General features: G+C 44.7%; 1 protein-coding gene across 8 annotated transcripts; it reads left to right on the top strand.

Moving 5' to 3' along the window:
* The first annotated feature begins 221 nt into the window (after window positions 1-221).
* LOC102565949 (histone RNA hairpin-binding protein) lies at window positions 222-18,684 on the top strand. Of its 8 annotated transcripts, none has more exons than XM_019478653.2 (12): window positions 222-385; window positions 800-916; window positions 3,426-3,533; window positions 4,370-4,501; window positions 6,758-6,907; window positions 9,111-9,245; window positions 9,991-10,101; window positions 11,278-11,388; window positions 11,754-11,858; window positions 14,124-14,270; window positions 15,898-16,215; window positions 17,988-18,684. In XM_019478653.2, exons 1-10 carry the CDS (start codon window positions 291-293, stop codon window positions 14,263-14,265), a joined length of 1,206 nt encoding a protein of 401 aa, XP_019334198.1. In that variant the 5' UTR covers window positions 222-290; the 3' UTR covers window positions 14,266-14,270; window positions 15,898-16,215; window positions 17,988-18,684. The 8 variants fall into 8 exon arrangements, with proteins under 8 accessions (XP_019334198.1, XP_019334195.1, XP_059577461.1 ...); XM_019478650.2 differs by having other exon boundaries at window positions 224-385; window positions 9,114-9,245; window positions 9,988-10,101; XM_059721478.1 differs by having other exon boundaries at window positions 224-385; window positions 9,988-10,101; window positions 14,124-14,301.
* Window positions 18,685-26,308: the final 7,624 nt, after the last annotated feature.

Below are 26,308 nucleotides of genomic sequence, written 5' to 3'. Positions count from 1 at the left end.
CGGACTTCCGGGCATGAGTGGTCGCGCGCTCCCGGGGGCCTGAGTAATGCCAATACTGCGCATGCGCGTCATTGGACCCGGAGGACAGCAAGTGGTGCGCGCGCGCGCGCGCGCGCGCGCGCGGAGCTGTCAGTTTCCCCGGCAGAGCGCAGGTGGCGCATGCGCATGGTTCTGTCAGTTTCCCGGCGCAGCTCAGGTGGCGCATGCGCGCGGTGCTGTCAGTCTCCCTGGCAGAGCGCAGGTGGCGCATGCGCGCGGTGCTGTCAGTCTCCCCGGTGCTCAGGTGACGCATGCGCGCCAGCATTCCAGGGGAGCCCAGCTGTTCCAGCTGCTGCCGGGCCATGTACAGCGGGCAGCAGCCGAGCGCCCCGGGCGGCACGCGCAGGTGGGGTGGGGGGGAGGGGAGAGCATTTCTGTGGTCGTCTGTCCGGGGCCAGGGCTTTATATTGGTGGCAGGGGAGGGAAGAGCTAGCAGCCAGGATGGGTGGTCTGTGCCCAAGCAGTGGCGGGTCTCTCTGGGGTAGGACATGGCTTGAGACCCGCCTGGGCTGGCAGGGCTCTGGGGGCTGTACACGTCTTTGTGTCTCTTGATCTCTTTCCTCCCTTCTCTTCTCTTTTGGGGGAGAGTGATGGAGGGAAGCAGCTTGGTGCCCAACACGGTGACGTTTGCGGGGGCATTTTGCACCCCACCAGCCGACTCTCCAGGTTTTGGGGGGAGCAGCCATTGTTGCAGCCCAATAAGTTGATGGTGCAATAAGTTTATCCCACTTGACTCCTAAAAGAGATTCGTCTTTTCTAGCACTGCACGACCTTCGGCCCTCTGGGCCCAAGGACAGAAACGCAGGAGCGGGAATGACTCGGGTTCCTCTGCCTCGGATGAACGTCACAGTGGACGCTTGGACGACGGGGTAGAGAGGTGCGCCATGTCGGTTGAATCATAGAGAAGTAGGGCCGGATGGGACTTCCGGAGGTCACCTGCTCCAGCCCCCTGCCTGAGGCAGGATCATCCCTATCCAAGCCATCCCATACAAACCATCATCTGAACTCTACACAAGACTACTGTCGACCCTGATACATAACACCCTAACCTGCCACAGGTAAAGCAGGGAACCACGGCAGCCAACAGCCCTGCTTCTGTGAAATGCCAGGATAGGCTCAAGAGAGCCCAGGTAGAGGGCCACCACTGGCCCTGCTGCAGAGGAAGGCAAATCTGTGCCCCTGTGATCATGGGGTAAAACTCCATCCTGAATTTGTGTGTTTCTAATTGTGATGTGAAAAGAGTGTTGGGGGTTCAGTTACTTGAGTTATTGAAACACCCCCAAATGAAGTGCAGTTGTCTCTTTTTTTTTTTCTTGAGAAACACAATTTTTGGACTTGACTTTTTTATTACATTTAATAAATCATGTTTAAATAAGTAGCATAAAACCAGCAAGCAATACATCTTTATAATACTGTGCTGTGGTAGACATGATGGTCTAGGAATATGCAAGAAGTAGGATTTGTTTGGTAATGGTTTATTGACCAAATTGTATAGTAGGGAGAGATGTTAGATGAACTTTTGGACACAAAATGCCCTTCTTCAGGTCTGCTTCTTTCCCTGGCCAGAGAGAAAAGCATTTTGTGCCTGCAAACTTGTCTAACATTTTTCTAACATCTCTTTTAACAGTGGAGTTGCTCCAGCAAAACATATTACCAAAATAAATCTTGCTTCTCCTGTATATAGATAACAGCTGTTATATGAGAGCTTTCGGTCTGTCTACCTAATTTATTATATATGTGTAATAACATCAGGAAGCACTCTACTCAAAGAAAGGGAGAAATTTATGCCTGGTAAAGTGGTAATTTGACACCATTATTTGCTGGTATCTTTGAAGTTTCATCTGTAGTAGTTGAACATTTCTATAAGAAGCAGTACATTTTTGTGTGTTGTTGTCATATCCTTTGCTGTGATTGAGGACAGCCATGCGATAAAATTGGCAGTCGCTTACTTTATTAATATGCTGACTGTTCAGTGACACCATAATATGGAAGTAAAAGTTTATTTCCTTGATATCCTTATGGGGGCACCACTTAGAATGATGCGAGATGAGGTGGCTTTTGTTTCACGTGTTCTCCATTTTGCTTATTTTTGGATGCATGGAAGGGGAAATGATGAAGATAAATACATAATCGTTGATGTTTGGCAGTTGCCACAAAGGGAATGGAATGGCACACAGGCTAGAAGAGATTGAGTTCTCACTGGCTAGCAAACTTCCTGGTAGACTTTGGATGAGGACAGAGAACGTGGAAAGGCAGAACCTAAACCAGTATAATATATACAGCTAGTTTTATCCCTGATCCCTTTAGGCGTACTTCTCCACTGGATTAGACAAAGTTACCCAGACTTAGGAGCTTGTATCTGTCCATTTTATATATTTTATATATATATATATATATATATATATATATATATATAAAATATATATCTTTTTACAGTGGCATAAAAGTTTAATTTGTTGATGTCCTTTGTCCAATTCTAAGTACCACATTTCTAGAGTATTTTATACACTTTTGAGTATTGTGTTGCACAAGTTATGGGAGAAACAGTATCAAAGGGAATATGGAAAAATGATAAGTGCATCTCTTGATTATAACTGAAGAAAGGTTAAGAAGAATCCAGTATGTACTAGTAGAGATTCTTGAGTCTTTAGGAATAGTAATACTTTTATTATTAAGTAATAAAAAATACTTAAATTATTGAGGGTAATATGGAGACCTTGACACAAATGTGCAGATAGTGACACCACCTTCAATTTCTGGTAGTTTAAGAGGAATATGTATCCACTCAGTCTTTGAATTATACAGAACTCAAGTACCTCTTTGTTCAGACCAGCACCATGTATCAAGTACTGGAAAACAAAAGCAAGAGAGGATATGATTGATGGATAACATAACAGCACACAGAGGTGGATTTAGTGGACAAGGGATTACCATTAGAAAGGTGGGCAGGGGCGCATAGCCAAAATATGGCTGAAAAGTTAAACGCTAATTAGTTGGTTGAGAGAAACTCTTCACTCTGCCCCTTATGTCCTACAAAGTTGCAGGGTACTCATAGAGTTTGAACTACTTTGGGTGTCAGATTGTACAGCTTCCTAAGAGAAGAAAAACATTGGGGAAACTCAAAAGAAAAATGGTTAATATTACATTAATAACTTTAAATTGCTCTTATTGTGGGATCCCATACTACTTAAAGAGGATTTCCCTCCTAATTACGTCCTTGCTTTGCTGCTGATGGCAGTGTTCCTTAAAGTAATTTTAAATTTCACATTACTTTCAGCCCCACGAAACTGGGATATTAAAGAGACCCTAAAGTGCTGTCAGTTAAGTGACAAATTAGGAGGAAAAATTTGGCAAGAGATGCTTATGGTATCTTAATTATTTTTCAGTTTTCCAGGATTAGACGGTTCTAGGTCCCTTTCAAGTTGTTCAGATAAGGGAAACGCAGTTGAAGAAGGCAAAACCATGAAGACATTGAACAAAAAAAAATATGGAAAGTAGGTATCATATGATCATTTAATAACAGTACTTTGCATCTTTTCTGCCTTTTTTCTGGGATTGCTGAGCACTTTTCATACATTAACAAAAGCTTTGTAAACATGGGTAGGAAATAAGTCAGTAATATTTTCCTGGATCTTGACTCTTCTCTTCCCAACTTCCCTTGAATTTCTCAATATTGAGTTGAACCTTTAGGCCCAAATAAATTCTCAAACTTTCAATTCAAAATGAAACTTGAAGGCAGTGAGAAATTCTCTTTGGAACTACTTCAAAAATCACTGGCAACATCATCCCAAATTCTGTTGCTTTTAAACAGCAAATTGCTTATCCATGAAGTACAGTAGGTTTTCGCTTGAAGCGTCTTCCAGTATATAGGGAATTTTCCTTTTCTCGTTGTAGCTTCATAGTTTCAGAGAAAGCCATAAAATGATTTAATCTGCCCTCCTTATAACACAGGCCAAGTTTTCCCACATTCTGCTTTATGGAGACCTATAACTTAAATTCGTAGGAGGATGTTATGTGAGCACATCAGCATCAGCTACCAGTGGTTTCCTTGTTTCAGAAATGACCTTTAGTTTCTGGTATGGTACTTCTATAGTCTGCAGACATGGGCTAACTTGCATGTTAAATCAAAAATAATTACTTCGTCAGGAGAGACAACCTGTATCATCTCTTAATTCTAGTTTTTCATCTGTTTCACCCCAGTGACGTCAATTGCCTTTATTTACAGACGTGAAAATGAGAGAATCATGCCTGATGCTTTTAAGAACTTCTGTAGCTCTAGTGTATGGTATAAAAGCTATGGCTTTGCATTTCAACTATATTTTTTTCCTAGCTCTGTTTCAAATGACTCTACCAAACCAGTGGAAAGGGAAACAGATGAAGTGGTTTTGAGGAGAAGACAAAAACAGATCAATTTTGGGAAAAACACACTTGCGTATGATAGATACATTAAAGAAGTCCCAAAGTAAGTTGCAGTTATGTGCATTATACATTCCTGTTGTTGAATGTCCACTTACAGCTGATGTGTGTGCAGATCTTGCGTGACTGGGTTTTTAAATCAAAGTAACGTAAAATGAACACGTCTGCCAGATTTGCATAAAAGCAACTTTTTTTTTGAATGGCCAACTTAAATGGGGATTTTATACATCTGAGCAAGCAAATAGGAAAGCATATCTAGGCAAAAACAGGCGTTGATTCCACTGTAGGTACCCATCATAAAGCCCTTATCCTTGCATTTCTTTTGAATGTGAACCTGCCACAAAGGCTAAGTCAGACATTCAAAAAACCCGAACCTGAATCAATTAAAGCTTTGCAGGTTAGTCTAACCTGCATAAATTGAACTGGCAAGCAAGTGAATAGATGTTTGCCTTTGATTCTGGAAATGCGACCACATGCCTGCAGTGGCTCAGGTCAGAAGCTGAGAGGTGCTAGAGTGAGCCCTTGGCTGGAGGGAAGCCGAGAAGCTGAGCTGGAGGCCGGGGGGGGGTGGTGCTGAGAAAGACTGGGGAGCAATTTAAACTAGAGGTACACCGATACATCGGTCCCATATCATATTGGCACCGATATAAGGAAAATTGACATTATTGGAAATCATTTTTTTTGGCTGATGTGGCTGATAATGTCGCCGATAAATGCCACGTGCATGCGTACAGCCACCGTGCAGCATGTCAGCGTGAAAAGCAGCATCCAGCTGGTAAACTTGTTGTGGGAGAAGGGACCTTGGGGAAGAAAGGGCCGTGGTGGGGGGCAGACCGAGGCCCCCACATTGAGGGAGAGAATGGAGCTGAAGCAGGGGCATGCGCTGCATAGCTGGGGCAAGACGGGGTAGGGTGTGAGATGAAGCCGCAGTTCATCTGGGGGGTGGCTTGGCTGCTGTATGCACCCCAGGAGGGCATGGGGGGCATGTGCCCCCTGGATCTGTGCACAGGGTGAGGGCGGGCTGCTGCTGCAGGCTGGGACAGTGCCGGGCTTTTCCAGAGGGGTAACTGGGCTGGGGCTGCACTTGAGGTGTGCAGCCAGGAGTGGAGTTACAGGGGAGGCTAGTGACCCCAAAATTTGCCATAACCCCAGTCATAGTGCCCCTGCCTGCCCTGAGCACAGCCCTGGCTCAGCCCCACCCCCCCGCCAGGAAGAACCAGGTGCCACCCCCAGCCTCAGCTCACAATGGCAGCCCACCCTCTCCTCATGCACAGATCCCAGGGGCACATGCCCCCCATGCCCTCCTGGGTTACGTGCAATGGTGAGAGCTGCTCACCTCCCATCAGCATCCCCCGGACAACCCCACCCCACTCTGGCTGTGCAGCCCCAACCTCAGCAACACTTCCGTCCTCACGGCGGGGGACTCAATCTGCCCCTCTCCCTTCACCCATTCCGCCACAACAGACTTACCAGCTGGATGCTGCTCTCCAAGCTGCTGGTCTGCATATCAGCAATCAGATCGATATTGGCCATAATGGCTGTTTAGGAATCGACCCTCGGTATCAGCCCAAAAAATCTCTATCGGTGGATCCCTAGTTTAAACCTCCACCGTGGCCTGCACGGTCCCCAGTCGGGGCATCAGATCTAACACCTGAGGAGCCCTGAATGCAGCATACACAGCTTTACTTTTAACTTTCACTGCCCCCTGGCAGAGGGTTAAGCTGCAGAAATTGCTGTTACCATATTTCCTCAAATATCATGCTCACTCCAATTTCCAACAGCTGAATTTCAGGGGGATAGGTGTGTGTTGTATGTGATAAAATACACTATGTTTTAGCCGAGGTATAATATGCTTTTTATTCCTTCTTGACCCCACAGAAAATCTACTCTAAAATGAACCAAGAAAAGCAGGCATGTTTTTCTTGGTGGTTGAAGAATGGCTGGGCCCTCAAGAGATCATGGGCAGGCAGGATCTTGAGTACAAGAGACAATGATGTTGCCCCTAGTTGTGCAGTGGCCCCCTAACCTCGACTTGGAGTAACACTAGTTCAGTATTACTCTTTCAAAGCATACCACCTACTGAATTGCTAATGGTGCCTACAGCATCTGGATAGTCTTTTTGAAATCCCCACAGTCTGCACAGGAAGTATAACAATACCTGTTGCAATAACTTCCTGTAGTATGCATTAGTAACTCTTAACCACATAGTCCCATGTTTTGTATGTTTGTCTGTGTCCGTGATGTATCAGTTATAGAATTGGACACTGAGTATACAGACATGTTGACATGGTTGTTTGTGTAGGAGCCAACGGATACCAGGAGTTCACCCTAGGACCCCCAACAAATTTAAGAAGTATAGCCGCAGATCCTGGGACCAGCAGATCAGGCTATGGAAGATAGCACTTCATGCTTGGGACCCCCCTACTGAAGAAACCTGGGACCTGCAGCCAGTGTGCGTATGGATGAAGCAGCATGCAGTCTCTTATTCCTGTTTCTTAATGGGCTTGATTTGGTTTTCTTTAAGCCTTACCTAAATTGGGGTGGGGTAGGTGGGAATCTGTCCCAGGCTCATTTAAGGGTCTACCACACTCTCCATTGGTATCCTGTTTCATTATATTAACTTTCTTTAAAATAATTTTAAAGATTTTTCTTAATGTTTAGCCTAGATACATCCCCAAATAATCCTGTGGGAAAGGAGTTTTTGGTAACCCTTGTGGTAGCCATCTCTCTTCCCCAAGGGCAGAAAGGAAATGCACTCCTTTGAGGAAGTTTCAGGTAATTTGAGGCTTTGTTATTGCTGTTACTGGCATTTGGACTTGATAGTAGCATTCCCCTCTTTCCTATGCAAGTCATACAGTAAAAGTTTCTGGATCATAGTGAAGAAACTGCATAGACCTTCCCTTATATTATTAGAGAATTTGAGGGGGATGATGGGCGCTTTTACACATGCTCTAACACGTCTAATTAGAACACGTTGGAGCAGACTTGATTAATCAAGTCTACTGGACTGTTCTAATCAAAATGCTCCAGTGTGCTGCACCGTCTTGTGTATACAGTGTCCCCTGGGGCCGCTCTTATTAAAACACTTCCCCATCCCGGAGCATATGTTCGTAGATTCATAGACATTAGGGCTGGATGGGACCTTAGAAGATCAAGTCCAGCCCGCTGCCTCAGGGGCAGGAAGTCAGCTGGGGTCACAGGATCCCAGCAAGATAAGCATCCAAATGTGTCTTGAAGGCATTCAGTGTAGGTGCTTAAACCACCTCTGGTGGCAGTCTATTCCAAACCTTGGGGGCTCAGACAGTAAAAAAGTTCTTCCTTATGTCCAGCCTGAAACGGTCATGGAGGAGTTTGTGACCGTTTGACCTTGTCATCCCTTGGGGTGCTCTGGTGAACAGACATTCCCCCAAATCCTGGTGAGCACCCCTGATAAACTTATAGGTGGCCACCAGATCACCCCTCAGTCTGCGCTTTTCCAGGCTGAAGAGTCCCATGGCTCTCAGCCTGTCTTCATAAGGCCTGTTTTCCTGACCTCTGATCATGCACATGGCTCTCCTCTGGACTCTCTCAAGCTTCTCCACATCCTTTGCAGAGTACAAAACTGGACGCAATACTCCAGCTGCAGCCTCACCGAGGTTGAGTACAGTGGGAGAATGACGTCCTGGGATTTGCTTGAGAAGCATCTATGGATGCAAGCCAGCGTTTTGCTCGCTTTACTAGCTGCAGCATCACATTGAAGGCTCACATTCATCTTGTGATCAATCATGACCCCCAAGTCCCTTTCATCCGTAGTGCTAGCCAGCATAGAAGTGCCGAGCCTATAAGGATGCTGCAGGTTTTTCCTCCCAAGGTGGAGAACCTTGCATTTTTCGGTGTTAAACACCATCAGGTTCTTGTCCACCCATTTCATGAGCCTGTCAAGGTCAGCCTGGATCACCCTCCTGTCCTTGGGTGTGGACACTTTACCCCAGAGTTTGGTGTTGTTGGCGAACTTGGCCAGTCTGCTTCTGATACCAATGTCCACATCATTAATGAAGATGTTGAATAGTATAGGCCCAAGGACAGAGCCTTGAGGGACCCCACTGGTCATAGCACACCACGATGATTGACTTCTGTCAGCCACCACCCTCTGGGTCCTACCACGGAGCCAATTCCCCAGCCAGCGGATCATGGTGAGGCCAAGACCGCAGTTAGCCAGTTTTGCCAAGAGGTGATCATGGGATACCAGATCAAAGACTTTTTTAAAGTCAAAATATATGACATTAATCTCTTCCCCCTTGTCCAGGTGATGTGCAGTGATGCCCAATGAGAGTGCTGGTGCAAGTCTGTTAATACAGAATGTTAAATGTTACTGAAGTTGACTGCTAGATGCATATCTCGGGGTGAGAGTCATTTTGTGCGTTTTTTTGAAGGTTGAGCTTCTGCATAAGGTGTTGCCCATTAAATCAACTTTTTAATATTGATTTTAAGGTCACAAATGAAGGAGACAACAATGTAACAACTGTATTACAACACAACAAAATCAATTTACATTTTTCATTACCACTTTTTGGGAATGAAAAGTCTTGTGCTTATTATTACTGTAACTCCAGTTGTGTTCTCATAATGAAGTTAATACTGCAGGACTTCAGTAACTGCTGGTTTACATTTTTCAGTAGCACAGACCCTCCAGGCAGTTCTCAGGAATGGCACTGCAGAGACTCGAATGACCCTGATTCCTCCGAGTTTGAAAAGCAGAACAGAAATTCATATGAAAACCAAGGCCAGCATTCAGATTATGGGCCTGAGAGGTATGAAGTACTACTTTCCTGTTGGGATTACTGGAACAGTGCATGATGTGGCTGCTAAAGTCAATTTTCATTAACAAGCTACTCAATATAGAGAGGAAGCCAGGACATAATTGCCCTGTTTGGCAACTCTGTACTTGATCGTGTTGCAGTCGGTGCTTTTGTGGTGGAAAATGCTGACTGTGCCAAGATACTAGGAGTAGTCATTGCTGTAATTATAGAAAAAAGGAATTACAATAGTTGGGGCTAGCTGTATATTTTTGTAGTTGAATGCTAAAGTATCTCTAGCCGTTGAATCTAAAGGTAGAACATGTAGCACCTTTGAGAGCAAGGCTGACGTCCCTAACTAACATTCAGTCTTGGAATAGCATGTAAAGTGGTAGTAAGGTTCTTCATGTGGCCCCATTGGCATGCCTTCACTCTGAGCTAAAAGGCACTGCGTGTAGGGTTTTGTGGTTTCACTTTCAAGCCCTATCCATTGCTGCAGTACTGCATTCTGTGAGATGGACAGTTATGCACCAAGAACTACTTCCTTGGTGGAGAGCAAATGCCTTGGTTCAAAAGCAGTTGTTGGCATGCATCCAAAACATCTTTGTTTTCTTCAGCTATTCTCCGTGTATCAGACAGTAACTGTAGGAAACAACCATAAAAACATCTACGAAGTAAACCTAGCTGAGCCACCACCTATGACCGATGGAACGAGCAAAAGAGATAAATGCTGTATCCATGTTTCTTACATTTGCAGCAGTCATTCACCAGATTCTTCTCCAGTATGGAAACGCAGAAAACAGAACGATCCTGATTCCCCCATGTCTGATGGCAAAAACCCGTATAGACATCAAGAGAACAGCCTGGAGAGGTATAAAGTCCAGCCGACGTATTGGCATAGCTTACTGAAATGTTCAACTGTTTGTTTGTTTTTGTACTTTGACTGGGCTTCTATAAAACACATTCCTAATGACTGCAATTTTATCTAAAAGTGTGCTGTGACTTTAATAGGAAAAAAAATTCTTAACTTTGTCAGAACCATTGTGTAGCACGATGTAAAATAGTTTGTGCGTTTCACTGTGAAAGTGAAGTAGCTTTAGCTGTAGGTTAAGTAGTGCAAGCGTGGAAGATATCTTAAATCTAAATAAGTCAATTGCCCCTGCAACCCTCATTTGGGTCACAACCTGAGATTGGGAACCACTGTTTTAGACTGTGTATTGGAACAGAAACCAGCTACTTAGTACTGTTCACATTTTATAATGCTACATATACTGATGGTGCTGTGTACCTTTATATCATTGTGGCCAATGCTTATATGCACTGTTTGTTCCTCTAATGTGCACCTAGGTGAAGAAGATAAACGCCCTTTAAATGATGTTGTGAGCTTGATCCATTGTTTCTTCTTTAGACTTTTTCAATTTCTGCCTAGTTTTACTGAATTTGGAGGTCAGGAGGCACTTACAGGGAGATCAAACTGGGTAACATCAGGTGAAGATGGTGAAATGAGAATAGTTTGGTAAAGAAGTAACCAAGTAAATACCATGGTGCTATTCATATCTTCTTGTGCTACAAATCCCTTCCCATATATCCTTATCCTTAACATTTCTGTAAGCTTACTTTTAACCATCCCCACTTTCACTGTTTCATTTAGTTCTTCTCTTTCCACCTTTATCCTGGTGGATCTCTCTCCTTAAGATACTATCTCTGGTCTCCCAACTGTTTCTCTCTTGGTTTGTGCCCCTCCTTTTTTCTCCAAGCTCCTTAAATGTGATGCCTATTCTTGGTTCTGTGACACTTTCCAACCTGGCTCCTGTGTATTTGCTATTAAAACTTCCTTTTCTCAGGATCTAATACTGCAAAGATGTTGGGCCCCTTTTGTTCCCACTGACTTCAAGGAAGTGAAGCATAGTCTGTATTTTGTAGAATCAGGCCTGCTAATAATTGACTTTTTACTTATTAAATGCAGCAGTCACAAGCTTCTACCTTTTTGCCTCATTGGACACAGTATTGTACCTAACAGCTAATGTTTGCGTTTGCTTCTCTGCAGTTTTCAGCTGCCACCCAGATCTTCTCAAGGGCGGAACCGTGAAATACAGAATGAACCTGACTTTGTATTTGACAGAGAAGAGTGCGGAAAATCAGATTCGACACTGGAGAGGTATAAAGCATACACTGCAGCATTTTTGGAAGTATTAAGTTAGGTGTAAAGATCTCTTTAAAGACGTAATTGCAAATTGGGTTGCAGTGTCTACTGGGTATACTTAAAGATGGTTTTAAAATGTATGCAGCTTGAATGAAGGCTGTCCTTAATACACTGCTTCACTGCAAGTGCAATGTATGTGACAGAACACAGTCTTTCAGAGAATAAACTGAAAATTATGATTTGATACAGGTGTCACTTTATCACATTAGTAAAGGTATTTAGCTAAGTAACCAAAGTAAATGCATTAGTCTTTGGCTACTGTTGAGGTGAAAGTGAGGCATAAAAGGCTGCTGCTTTATTTGGCGGTTTAAACTTTGCAGGTGTATGTTATCAGAAAACTGTAGCCCCCTTTCGAGGTGTTCTGACTGGAGAAATGTGGGTGCTGAAGATAAAATAATGAGGAAAAAGATTAAAGAAATAGCAAGGCAAGTGTATGACAACTTCTTATGTTTTCTAGTACAATTAGTCTGTTGTGAGGAAGGTCCATCTATTTGTTTACTTCAAACTTCTGGCTGGTGTAGCTGGAATAATTTGTATTTATGCCTCTTCCTTGGTCAGTATTTTCCCCAACTCACTGTGCATCCATTTCATTTTAACCACGGACCTTTTCAGTTAAATGATGCTCACGGTCAATCCTCAGCAGTGGACAAGAGAAGACTTCAGTCAGACATCCCTCTTGAGCCAGTCTCCTGCACGGGGATAAAATGTACTGTTGTTCATCCACTAAGCCAAGAGCCTTTTGTGTATTATTTAAGGATGAATTTAAAAAAAATTGAAGAATAATAAATGGAACCTCCTGCAGCACTTTCCTCCAGTAAGGCAGTCAGTCTCACTGTATTGTGGGGTGTGGATCTCCCTTCTTTAGTCTCTGCCAGGACTACTGAGGAAGGTCTGACAAGTTGTCTGCAGAACTTGTTTTCATGGGACGTAGCCAGAATGATGCTCCCAACAGCCTCTTTTAACTTTTGCTGAATCCACTTCATTCCTGTTCTCTAGATTAGCATGCCAATTTCCTTTATAATCCATTCAACTATAAACTGGGAATACATATTTTTACCTTTATTTTGTTTCTTCCTGTATTGTTAATAAGTAGAAAAATCTTTCCTTATTCCTTTGAAAATATGCTTTCAGTAATGGCTTTCCTGAGTGATGGTTTTCCCTTCATTCTGCAGTGAAGTCACAATGCTGCATTTGCAGCAATGACTAATAAAAACATTTCTAACAGATTTTCATTTCACTGTAGTATCAAATAGAGGAGACAACTCCTTGAGTACAGCAGTGGTAATTGGTAAAGATGTGAATTGAGAGCTTAATTAATCTAATATCTTTCTGTGATATTTTATAGTTATGACCACCTGACAGTCATCTCTTAGCATCCTGTGTTACAACCTACTAAAAATTAGGGGTGCACGGATAAAGATGTTTTGGGCCAATACTGACAGCTAATTTTTAATGAGCCATATTGACTGATACCGATTCAATTGCCGATATGCAGCCTGGCAGCTTGGAAAGTAGCATCCGGCTGGTAAGTCTGCTGGTGGGAAAGGGGTGGGAAAGTATGTATGTGGGGGGGAGGGCGGGGAACAGATTGAGGCCCCCATGGTAGTGGAGGAGGGGGGCTGGGGCAGGCACTGCCCAGCCAGGGCAGGGCACAGGATGGAGCCATGAGCAGCTTGTCCAGGGGGCGTGGGGAGGTGGGCAGCTCTTGCCATTGTTTGCACCCCCAGGGACGCATGGAGGGACTGTGCTCCTCCAGAACTAAGTGCAGGGCGAAGGCAGGCTGCTGCTGTGAGCTGGGTTCGGCGCTGGGCTCTCCCCGGCGGGGGGGGTTTGGGCCAGGGCTGCTCTTGAGGCAGGCATGGGCAGCGCTGGGAGGGGGACTGTAGCCCATCATTTAGCTTCCTCTCCCAGTGCCACTGCTGCCCAGCCCAAGCACAGCCCGGGCTCAACCCGCCCCTGGCCGGAAAGAACCTAGCACTGCCCCTGGCCCTGGCCCTCAGTGGCAACCTGCCTTCACCCCACGCATGGATCTGGGGGCACACACCCCCCATGCCTTCCCCAGGGGTGCGTGGAGTGGTGGGAGCCACCCCCCCCCCCTTCCTGTGCTCTCCCGGATGAACCACTCACAGCTCCGTTTTGTACTACGCCCCGCCCCAGCTGGGCAGCATCTGTCCCAGCCCCAGCCTCCCTCCTCTGTCACAGCGGGGGCCTTAATCTGCCCCCCGCCCCCTCCTGCTTCTCCCCCAACAGACTTACCAGCCAGACACCGCTGTCCAAGGTGCTGGGCTAGCCGGCTGTGTGCATGCTGTGGCTGCGTGTATGCACGCAGCATTTATCAGCAACATTATCGGCCATACCAGCCAAAAAAAGCCAATTGCCGATAATGTCAATATCCCATTTATTGGTGCCGATATGATATGGACCGATATATCATTGCACCTCTACTAAAAATTGAATGCTGAGTTAGTATTTCGATATTGTGATTGGTTTATCAGTTTTAGAGTTTAGATATGTATCATTAAGAACCAATCAGTAATGTCAGTGACAGTTCTTCATGTGATTTCAGTGGTCTCTGAACTGGTCCCTTGAAAGAGCAAGCTTCCAGTTGACAGTGAAATCGGGTAATGTGATCTGTTTTTAAAAAGTGCTAATTTAACGTTTGAAAACATCTAATACATCTTTATAAATAGAAGCATTAAAGAAGAAGGACTTCCTTCAGGGACGCAAAATGAATGTAAGTGCAGCTTGACCTCCTGCGATCAGCAGATCAAACCTTGGAAGACAGATCTGGACTCCAAGGATTCCTACAATGAAAAAGAAACAGATTTATGAGCAGTGTATGTATGATTAACAGTCCAAACTGCACAGGTGAAAGAATCAGGTCATTGTGCTAAAGTTAAAATGAAAGTTTTTTTTCTAGCCTCACTAGCTGAATTATTAAATATCTTGTTTTATCAGAGTGTCAAACCTCAAAGAAACTGTCACACAGCATGGATCTGTTTTCAAGCCATTGTTATGCTGCACGACACATCTCATCCAAATTGTCACAAACCAGCTGAAAGAGCACCATATTTTAGTAACGTCCCTAGCTTTTGATAGGCAGATTGTTCAGAATACATGCTTTCTAACTGTTTGCAAAACAAATATATTGTTCCTGGTGAGTGCTGCACCATCTAATCCTGCCAGTAAAGGGCTGGAAGAGTGCTGCAGAATGGGACGTGTTACTTGTTGACAGGAATCATTTTTATTCAGTGTTGTACACATCTGGAGAATGGTCCAGGTGGGGAGAGGAGGAAAGATATTGCATATTGTTCTTATATATCATGTGGAGAGCTGAGTCATGGCAGATTTTTCTTGGGAAATTAGTGAAAGAACTCTGGTTTTAAACATTGCTTTTACACAGAAGATTGAGTCTACTAGCTGCTTCCAATTTCCATCTCCCAGGTCTCTGGCAGTGTCTCGGTCATTGAGCAGGGGTTGCTGCATTTGTTCCTACCTACTTATCTTGACTGTGACTTCCTGGGTCAGTGCTGACTATGGCTCTTTGCTTTCCCAGCTTGTAAAACCTACTAGATTTTTATCCTTCCATTCTCCGAGTATTCAAAAACCAGCCAAATAGAATTGTAAGACCTGTGGGGGAATTAACCCAACAGTACTTTCTTTAAGCAAAACTAAATTTGCATAAGAGATGGCAAGTTTTCTGTTGAATGCTTTAACTTGCATTTTCTGATTTGTAATGTCAAAGTGGCAGCCCCCTGCACATGTGGTGGCAGAAATATGATTTTTTTTTTCAACTAAATGAAAAAAACCACACTGCCTCCAAATTATTTTACAGGTACAAGAGAGTAAAGTGTCAGTACAGTATCAACAATTGGGCTTCCTTAGATTCATCCAAATTAAAGAAACGTGTTTGTCTCCATTTAAAAAAGATAGTGTAGCTTATTTTTAATGTAGTGACGCTTTCATTTTAAATTTAAACTTGCAGCGCACCTTTTTTCCCCAAGAAGGAGAGAGGAATCAAGTGACTCTTATTTGTTCAATCTAAAGAATTCGAAAAAGGAAATTAACAAGCTATAATGACAAGTGGTAAAAAACACTGAGGGTTGAGAACAGATTGCAGAGCATGAGGAACTCTGTTTAGGAGAGGGAAAAAAATCCAAGACATTTGGGGTCTGCTCCTCCACTACCTTAAATTTGTATTAAGTTACACAGGTATAAACGAAGGCAAACAATGGAACACAAGATATAGGACAGTGGTGAATTGAGTCTTTTCCAACTTATAGTTCACGTGGAAAATACACTGATAGTCTTTCATTCCTGTAAACTAAATAAACTGAATAAAAAATATAATGGGATACACTGTTATTCTCCTTTTGGCCAATGTTTATATAGAAAGATAATTCATGGGACATATAGATACAAAAAGTAAATTTACCATTATTTCTCTTTTTGTGTTTTAAAAAGGTGAAATTATGAAGCGACACTGGGATTTGTTCAGATATCAAGATCTACTTTTAAAGAGAAGCTTCCCCTACGATGTTTGGCTTCCAGTGTGTTTAAATCTGATTTACAAAAGCCAAAGAAGATTTTTTTTTGACTCGCCTGAAGAATTTGAATGTTTCTTGAAAACCATCCCACAGGAACCTGTCTGAAACCCTGTGAGGAACTGTTTTTGCTTTGACTTTTAAAACAAAAAAAAAAAAGGAAAAAATATCTTATAAATGATCAGCAACTGAATCCTTCGTTTCAGGAAGGGAAGAAGAACAAATATTTGGAGTCCAGGTATTTGTGATTCCAAAAGCTGTGGTCATTTAAAACCACTGAAGGAATGTAACAATAATACTTTAATATGACAAGTGTTTCCTGGAAAAAGAAAAATGTATTTTATCAAGCAGCATCTTAAAAAAAAAAAAAAAAAAAAAAAGCAAATGCTGTTTTGGGCTGGATCAATAGGAATATTACATGCAAGACAGGGGAAGGTGATAAGGCCACTTCATTCAGCACCAGCTTGGCCTTATCTAGAGTGTTGTGTGCAGTCCTGGGCTCCACATTTTAAGAAAGATGTGGAGAAGTTAGGGTCCAGAGGTGAATGACAAAAACGATCGAGGGGTTAAAAGGCAAGCTGTACAAGGAAAGGCAGAGAATTGAGTGTGTAGCTTGGAGAAAGGGCAATTAAGGTGGAACTTGATAGCTGTTTTAAATTTCTGAAAGGTTGCCATAAGGAAAAGGGAAAACAACTGTTCTTCCCTTGCTACAGAGAGCAGAATGCAAAGTAGTGGCTTCACATCAGACTAGATCTTGAGAAGGACTTCCTTGCTGTTAGAACAGTGAGGAAGTAGAATAAACTACCCAGGGAAGTTGTGGAATCTCCTTCACTGGAGGTTTTCAGGAAGAAATTGGGTAAGTATTGGATAGGGATGATTTGGGAGTAGCATTCCTGCATTCATTTGGGGGGTTGGATCAGATGACTTGAGGTCCCTTCCAGTTCCATGGTTCTGTGATTAATATTTAGATAGAAAAATAAAAAACTTTCTATATCAAGATAGGGAAAATTTAAGTATTTTGCCTCATTTCTGTGACATACCTGTAATAATATAATTTATTGTAAAACAGTTAAGTTTCTGAAAGCTGCTTACTTCAAGAAGTAAGTGCTGCACTTCAGGAGAGATGTGGACAGCATTGAGAGGGTCCAGAGGAGGGCCACCTGCATGATCAGGGGGCAGCAGGACAGGTCCTACAAGGAGAGGCTGAGGGACCTGAACCTGTTCAGCCTCCACAAGAGAAGGCTGAGGGGGGACCTGGTGGCCTGTTACCAGCTAGTCAGAGGGGACCAGCAGGCATTGGGGAAGTCCCTGTTCCCCCGAGCACTACCAGGAGTGACTAGAAATAACGGTCACAAGCTTGCAGGGGGTATATTCAGACTAGACATCAGGAGGCGCTACTTCACTGTCAGGGCGGCTAGGATCTGGAACCAACTTCAAAGTAAAGTGGTGCTGGCTCCTACCCTGGGGGTCTTTAAGAGGAGGTTAGATGAACACCTCGCTGGGGTCGTTTGACCCCAGTACTTTTTCCTGCCATGGCAGGGGGTCGGATTTGATGATCTGCTCAGGCCCCTTCCGACCCTACCAACTGTGAAACTAAGAAGTATCATGGGCTTCATGGGCTTACTAATAACTTTTATTCTGTATTTAGAGTTAACAAAACAGTACTTTAATTTCCAGCTAGCTCCCACCTATAGCTGCCATCTAAGGCTAGAAGGTCCAGCAGCCTGGCTTGACAAAGGCATGCCAGTTTATGGAGCCAGTGGCACAGAAGGGCATGATGTAGCTAGCATCACATCTGGCTGAATGACCAGGTACCCATTTACAGCCAGGATGAACTGGAGGCAGCCCTCCGCAGGAGTCAGACTCTGGATCTGCCTTAATTGCTTTGTCACCATGCTTCCTTGTAGAATTGAGGAAAAGACAGATTTTGCATGTCTGTTGGGATGTAAATATTAATCATTTCAGTTGCATAACTAGTTATAAAGGATATTTTCTTTATGTTTTGTTTAGGTTTTCCCAGGTCTTTGAAGGACAGGAATAACAGGCTGCTGCTATTATCTCTCTCCCTCCTTCTGTGGCTGTGCTACAACTTCACTGACATCTGATTTGTTCACACCCCATCAGTTAACCTTTGTGCTAAGATGAAGTTTCTTAAAACTTAAGTGGTATGCCTTTTTGAGACTGCCAACACAGGTAATGAGGTAACATGTGGGACATTTTAAAGGCTATTTCCATTTGCAGTTCCTGCTGTTATCAGCAGGAGTACCATGCTGCAGGTGGTATGCTAATGACCTACTGGAACATTAGTCTCATATTGACTCCAGGAAAAACTACAACATACTAAGTAGTCGTCAACAAGTCCCAAAGCACTTAGAACTTAGCTCAGCTTTGAATGTGTGAGATCTGACAGCCTCCAGTTATTACCATTAAAGATGTACATTTAAGAAATAAATATGATATATTTTGAAGAAGTAGCACTTACCATCTTGTTACTCTACTGTGCATGTTTCCATATGTTTTATATATGTTTGTAAATGAAGGAAAAATAAAATTTGTAGCATGGTGTCTTTGTTTAAAAAAAAAAAAAAAAGGAAATAAGGACCATGATCTGGGCAACCTTCTCCGATTTTTTTTTAAATGTCTCTTAATGATAATGATAATATGGGCTGTCATCTTTCATTTCAGGGGAATAAATGGGTTCAAATTATGACTATTGTCTTTTCCCATTTATTAAACTTGCCAAAAACATTCTGTGTTAGGGTTATAGGTTGTAGATGTGTTGGTCTAAGGGCATAGGCAGGCAAGGTTCTTTGAGTAAATTTGATACCTTTTATTAAACCAACTCAAATAGTTGGAAAAATTCTTTGCAAGCTTTCAGGCACAAATACCCTTCATTAGGCCGAGGAAGTGTCTCAGTTGGTGTGTGCTCTTCCTGGATGGAATGAATACCAGCCGCTGGCTTCTTTACCATTAATTCCATCCAGGAAGAGCACTCCAACTGCAGATGCTTCCTCCACCTGACAAAGAATATTTATATCAGAAAGCTTGCAAAGAAGAATTTTTCCAGCTGTTTGAGTTGGTCTAATAAAAGAGATCAGATTTACCCAAATCATCTTGTCTGCCAAAAATGATCCTGGGTACTTTCTAAAACAGAGTAAATAAGAACTTTGACAAGAGGCTGCAAGCTAATTTAGGGCATATTAAGATGGGGATGGGAATTTCTAACAAGCTGCCAGTCAGGGCTAAAGAAAAGAGAATTGATCTAACCTTGATATAATTAGAGCAAATAAGAAGGACTAAGGTACAACCCAATGAAATGTAGCTCATCTCATGCATTCATAAGATGAATAAATGAGTAAAAGACTAATCAGCTACTGTATGGTAAACCCTATGGAAATATGTGGGGATTCAGGGATTTTTAAAAGAGGAGGTTGGGACTTTTTAGTCTAGTCGAGGAAGAGTGCTGCATGCTACAGGGACAGCACAGGGAGGAGCACAGGTAAGGATAGACCTAAATCAGAGGCAGCAGGCAGAAACAGAGAAATGAGAAAATAGAACATGGGTAAAAACATTCTAAAAAAATTAGATCCGTGTTTTTCCCTTTCTGCCTATTTCTGACCAACAGTTTAAATGCCCCCAAAAAGTGCTCTGGAATAATTAATAGACTAGCTCCTAACTTCTGTGTCATTCTGCACACCGCTTTCTCCCCCCCCCCAACCTCCTCCCCCCCCCCCCCCCCAAAAAAAAACAAACCTCTTATGAATTTGCTAGGTCTTTGCTTTTTCAGCTTCAGTATTCTGTGTTTGGGTGTACAAAATGGGCAAACAGTTGTGAAGCCTTCCTTGATATCTTAAGGGGTGACTATAAACATAATGTTTCACTTGCACTGATTCAGTTACAGCAGGTGTGTCAAAGATACAACCTGCAGGCTGGATCTGGCCCATGGAGCCCTACAATCTAGCCTGTGGGTCTTTGACCCTGTGTACCACAAGTGACATGCGTTGGGCTAGCCCCACTCACTGCATGCAATGCATAGAGTCAGTCTGGTGCATACTGCATTCAGTGTCTGTGTTGGACAGGCCCTGTATGCAAGCTCTGGAGCAGGATCAGGTCCACCGACCCTCCCTGTGTATTGGAGCCAGCATGCAGGACCAGTCCAGCATGGGCACCACATGCCACGTGTCCAGCGCCAGCCCTACATGCCTCATGTAGAGTGACCGGGGCCAGCATATGCTGCATGCAGTGTGCTGGGATGGATGTTACTCGCATGCTGCATGCATGATCCAGGGTGCACGCTACATTTGGCACTGCACTACATCAGCCCTGAGCACTGGTTTTGGTGCCCATCCACACTGGTGTCCTGTTCCAGTGTGTGCTGCACTCAGCATGCAGGGATGGTCTAGAACAGGCATTGCATTAGCTGTCTGCACTAGACGGGCCTCATTTGCTAGCTCTGGTGCACGGGGCCAGTCTGAGTCCAATCCAGCCTGAGACCAGCCCTGTGTCCCTCATCTCTGTTTGTCAGCATTTCCAAAACCGTGGAGCATACCCCCTGGTGGGATGCAAATAGTTCCTGGGGGAAGCACATGTGACTCAGCTGCAATCAGCAATTGCTCCTGTACCAGCCACTGATTTCTCACAGCCCCTGTACTTCATCTATCTCCAGGTGTCACCAGTAAGTGGAACAAGGGTATGGGTTTGTGGTTTGGGAAGCTGCAGGAGCTGGAGCCTGTGGGATGCAAAAGTGGCAAAGCCAGCAGTGGGAGGGGAGTTAAACCACAACAGTACAGAACACTTATATTCTGTCATGCCTTTCCCGGGACAAAGAGTGCTTTACAGATGTTGAACTTTGTTGCAGATGCCCAAAGGAAGGCTGGACTGTATTCCCAATATCTGGAGAGCAAAGGAGCAAGGAGACTAGAAGCACTGTGGTGTGGACAAACTAGAACAGCATTGCAGTGCAAGCCCTGTTTGTACGGTCAGCTCTGGTCAGCAATTTAGGCAGAAGGCTGTTTGCTTGTGGGATTGCAACTCTTTTCCTGCACCCAGCGTTACTGGCCTAGCCTGCAGTAGTGAAAATGGGTGGCTATTACAGCAACAAGAGCCCCACACCACAGGAGCAGAAGAAAGCGATGACATCCGGGACCTCAGGATGCAACAGGAGCCAGCCAGGAACCGCAGGGGCTGGGCCAGGCTGGCTCCATGCCACACGCTACAGTCCCGCCCTTGCAGCTGGGAACCGTGGGGTCAGACTGGCTCCTGTTGCGTTCTGCGGTCCTGGCCACCACATGGTGCTGGAGCCAGCCTGGCCCAGCCCAGCCTCTGTGGTCCCCAGCTGCAAGGTCAGGATCTTAAGGTGGGGCATTGAGACAGCCCTGCCTGGCCCCTGTGGTTCCTAGCTAACTCCCTCTGCATCCTGAGGTCCTGGATGTGCTGCCAGGCTGGCTCTGGCTGAATGCGAGGTCACATTAGAGTGCCAAAAGCTAAGGAAAGTCCTGCACCCTCAGACTGGGCTGGCTCTGTGCCTCCAGGTGGTGCTTCTGCCACTTCTAGCTGGGAGTGGCACATGGAGGCATGAAGCCAGAGTCCTATGAGCTCCCTGCAGCAGAGCAATCACCAGCGGGGTATGTGTGTGTGCATCACTGTTCTTACCTGAGTTTCCACTCTTGGACTGAGGGAGAGCAGGGGAACAGCAGCAGGGTCCCAGGCCAGAAGTCTCTGCTAGGCAGAAGCTTCTGGTGGGAGCTAAGGGTAGGGTGGGGTGTGGGAGTGCCGGGTGGGTCTTGCTGCTGGGTCCTCCTGCCCATCACTGGCGCCTCATCGGCTTTTAGATAGGCAGTCACCAGCAGGCAATAATTTTCTAAATTTTAGAGGAACCCCACAAGCCAGATAGAATGGCCTGATGGGCCAGATCTGGGCTGCAGGCTGGATTTTCTCTGTTCCTATGATAAGCCCTTAATGCTCCTTCCTTTATCAGTGTTGAGACACCCTGTTGCCAGCTGGCCAAGTGAGCGATTCACACCTGCACAAAATCCATCTGGCCATTTGCATTTCTAAGGCTGACACTGCTGTAATCAAAACCAGGGTCTCTAAGGGTTTCTGCTTTAGGTTTCAAAGTCCTCTCAGTAAAAGTCTGCCTATGGCAGCTTGGCATGCAAGTTATACCACTTTCCAGAGTTGCATAAGTGCTTTATACCCACTGCAGTGTGCCAGTAATGCCTTTGTAGATGCTTAGGAGCTATACTGAAACCAAGTGTTCCCACAGAATTGAACATTTAATTTTTTACATCTTCTGCTTTGTGGGGATCACCGTGACTGGAAGCTCCCCCCCCACACATGCATAGTCCCCCACTTGAATAGCCTACCATGTTTTGAAACATTTCTGTTCCTACTAGGTAACCTTAGCAAACCTGCAGGTATGGCTGCAGGCTGACCTCATGCTTGGAAGGTGCCTGTTTTGCAGTCTCCCCATCTCACAGTTCTTGACAAACACTTTCCTACTATCCTCCCACTCAACCCCAGTAATTCTTGCAGTTAGCATTGATAGATGGACACAGTGGTCCCTGGTCCAAAAAGAAGGTCTGGATTTCCTTGGTGATGCAGTATGAGTGCAAATACAGCATTTCTGAAGGAATTGAGGCAGTTTATGTGGAAGAGGCAGAAATTGAGGTACAAGAGTGGTGAGTTCAGGCCCAGGCACAGGAGAAGGAAATCCAGAAGACTTTACCAAGAGACAAAGGAGCCCAGCAGAATGTGCCATGCTCTCACCAGAGGCACTGCTACTAGTTAAAACATAATGCTAAAGGGAGTAGGAACCACTGATTTAACATGGGGAAGAACTGCACAGTGATAACTTGCTGATTGAGGAATGGGGGATGTGGACAATGTGGTGCCCAGAGACAGGCATGAGACAAGGTCATAGAAACTACTACTGCCTGTAATCAGTCCTTACTAGGCTTACTTGAGGATGCCCCCACCTGCTCCCACATGACTACAGGGTTTGTAAAATACCCCCTTAAATGCCAGCAGTGTGCACCAAGGGCAGTGAGTCTGTCCCTGTTCATTTTTGTGTAGATCTATAGGAAAAATAATAGGAAAGAGCAGGCATCCAATGATCACTGTCAACTAACCTATTAATGCTAACAGCAGATGTTTGGTGATATATCGGTAGCTTAAGCTGGGATACTTTTGCAGACCCCCTTTCCATACTGCTGAAAGACTGACTGTGATAATGAGTCAAGAACAATGAACAAGATATGTGTTCTTGGAGCTACTGGAGAAATTTGGATCTAGAGGCCAGGGAATGGAGAGAAAAGCATGCTGAAGAAAGTGTAGGAAGCCCACAAGGTGCATTGAATTGCAGTCTATGCAGAACAATGTATCTGAAGTCCTATGGTCTGGCCGTCGTCATGCTGTGTGGATGATTCCTTCCTCCTTTGGCCTGAGGTGTATACTTCCCTTCCAGACCCCTCTGTGGCCTGCAATAGTTTCTCATGCAGTGGATAAGGAGAGCTGCTGTCCAGCCCAGGAAACCAAACTGTGATGCAACCCAGAGTGGTCAGCACCTTGTGCTTTTTTTGTCATGCTAAAGTCCTATTTTGTGAAAACCCATGAGTGTTTTGTTTCCATGAGCAGAGAGGTAGTTAGCCATATTAGTCTGAAAACAGGCAGAAGGCAGGGAATCTGTGCACCTCATAGACCAACTAAATCAGAGATCTATAACATAAGTTTCATAAAACCAAGCTCACTTGTTCAGATGCTGATTAAGTGATCACAGCATCTAATGAAGTGAGTTTGGGCTTACAAAAAAATTGCACTATATAGATCTGATTTCATTTATGAGGTGCAAATGTACCCTGTATTTTTTCTCAACACAATGGAGCTGTAGCTCCACCCCAGGTTCAATAACACCATACCAAATTCTAAAGTGTAAAACAATTCAGAACCTGGCTGTGTACTTTACCTTAAAAAATAAGATTACTGGCTGTGTCACACAATCAAAGGGCGTTTTAAGGCCTTCCTCATCTGTACAGCACCTCAGTGGGTGCTAGTAATTGCCCTTGAAATAGGCTGCTCAGAATCAGCAGTTTCCACTTCCTGTTTCCATTCTTCTATAATGCTTCACTTCTAGCCTTGCAAATATTATGCAGAACACAACATGCAATAAAAAACGGCTAGTCTAGAGAGCTAATCTAGTTCTAAGACACGTTCACTATCCTTTTATGCACACTACAGTAGAAGTTTTGCCTTTTCGGAAAAAAAGATTCTAGTTTTAGTAGGTCTGAGGATGTCGTGTCCGCATGTGAACTACCGTATGTAGAAACCAGGAATTATGCTGTGCTTCTGGCCTTGTTACTACAAGAAAAAAAATCAGGAGCTGAAATTCATACATGTCCATCCCTCTGTGGTAGCAGTGTGAAGGCCTTAACATACAAGGATTCTTTCTCTACAAGTAGGAGAACATGTATCTTTATTTAAAAAAAAAGGCATTGAACAGAGCTTTTAGAATCTGGGCAGGATGGGAGAGGACTTCTGCAGACGTGTTGCCTGCAAAGCCATACAGGCAGCTGTGCAAATGGGATGCAGTTCTCTTTCTGATCCTTGCAGGCAGGGTAGGAGGTTTATTTTCTTTTTAGGAAGGAAATAAATAGTTCCTTGATCCAGGATCTCTGCTTACCTTGTTCTACTTGTATTTAAAACAAACAGAAAAGAGGGCATTTAAATGATCAACTAACAGCCCATTGAGAAGAAGAGCATAACAGCTCATGCTATTCTCTAAAATGCAGTTTCTACCACATTGGTATGGCTATAACTGTGGAAAATCAATGTCCTTTTTTGTCACTACAAAAGCAGTCTCTGCATGTTGCTTATTCTGATTCAGCTTCAAGGAAGTTAACAATATTTGAACCCTTCTCTAGATGCTTTAAGCCTTTCAAAAACATCATGTAACTGAGTTACATACAGTTATCTGCACTCTTCTAGCTCCTTAGCTTCAGGGGCATAAAAGAACAACTAATTTCTGGGGACCTTTTGTTCCCAATTACAGCAGGGATTTACATGCCCTGCACTACACACAGGAACTGCACTGTGCACTGGGCTCCGCAATACTAGATATGTGGGAGCTCCTTGGAGGCAGGGGCAGGGATCGTACTCTTTGAACCCTTGGTAGAGAACTGGCTGTGTTATCTTGCAAATCAAGGGAAGCGATTCTTATGCTCTATTCCACACTCATGAATTGTGTCCAGTTTTGGGCCCATGCTTCAAGAGGGATGCAGAAAGATTGAAAGGGTTCAGTGCAGACCAACAGAAATGATCAGGGGCTTGGGAGACGAGACCTATAAGGAAAGGCTGAAAAAGCTAGTCTGAAGGGAAGATTGAGAAGGGATTTGATAACAGCCTTCAAATACCTGCAGAGCAATTATAGAGAGGATGGAGATAGGCTTTTCTCTGTGGCTGTAGGGGTCAGGATTAAGAGCAACAGCCTCAAGCTGCAGGAGGGGATATTTAGGCTGGAGACTGGGAGGAGCTGCCTGACTATGAAGGGGGTCAGGCATTGCAACAGGCTGCCTAGAGAAACTCTGTAACCTCCTCCACCCCTGGAAGTTTTCAAGAGCAGGTTGGTCAGACACTTGGCAGGGGTGGTTAGTCAGGGCTGATCCTGCCTTGAGCAGGGGCTGGAGTAGATGACCTTGTGAGGTCCCTTCCACCCCTCCTTTCCTATGATCTTGCTCAGTAAGTGGAGGTGAACATCCTTGTGGGCTGCAGGTGGCTTGTGCACAGCATGGCTCACAAGTGCCCCAAGCAAGGGGTGGATCCATGGGGTGGAGGTGCAGTGGTGCACTTGCACCCCACCTTTGGATCCACCCAAAGTTTAAAACCAACTGCCTGGGAGGGACAACTGCATTTCTATTCAGGAAGTGCTGAAAGAGTCAACTGACTTCATGGCTTATTATCATCTCCCTCTCCTCGATCTCTCCCCCCCCTACTGCCACCCTTGTTTGCTTTCCTGCAGAATTGCACCCTGGGGTGAGTAAAGCTCCTAGTTCCCCCTCCAGGCCTGAGCAACGCCCCGCGCATGCGCTAAAGCCACCCCAGCGCCCACTTCGGATTCTCCCGCCAACACGCCCCGAAGGGCGGGGCCGCTGCGCACAGGACGCGCCAGCTGCCTGACGCGTCCATGAGCCGCCACATGTGGGGGGGAAGGGGAATGTTCCATTCCCCCTCCTGCTCATACCATTTGTCCTCGCTAATGGCGCCGGTGGGGAATGGAACATTCCGAGTCGCTACCCCCCCCACTCACTGTGCTCCATGGGCCGGCCCGCGCATGTGCA

Source organism: Alligator mississippiensis, chromosome 2 (assembly GCF_030867095.1).
Source record: "Alligator mississippiensis isolate rAllMis1 chromosome 2, rAllMis1, whole genome shotgun sequence".
NCBI lineage: Eukaryota > Metazoa > Chordata > Crocodylia > Alligatoridae > Alligator > Alligator mississippiensis.
Note: the sequence above shows the minus strand (reverse complement) of the source record. Positions and strands in the feature narration are given on the sequence as shown.

Excerpts from the sequence above, each read along its gene's own strand:
- LOC102565949 (XM_059721478.1), top strand. The coding sequence starts at position 291 with ATGCGCGCCAGCATTCCAGGGGAGCCCAGCTGTTCCAGCTGCTGCCGG. Across the intron at positions 3,534-4,369 it reads AACAAAAAAAAATATGGAAA|CTCTGTTTCAAATGACTCTA; the intron begins GTAGGTATCATA and ends TTTTTTTCCTAG. Across the intron at positions 4,502-6,757 it reads TACATTAAAGAAGTCCCAAA|GAGCCAACGGATACCAGGAG; the intron begins GTAAGTTGCAGT and ends TTGTTTGTGTAG.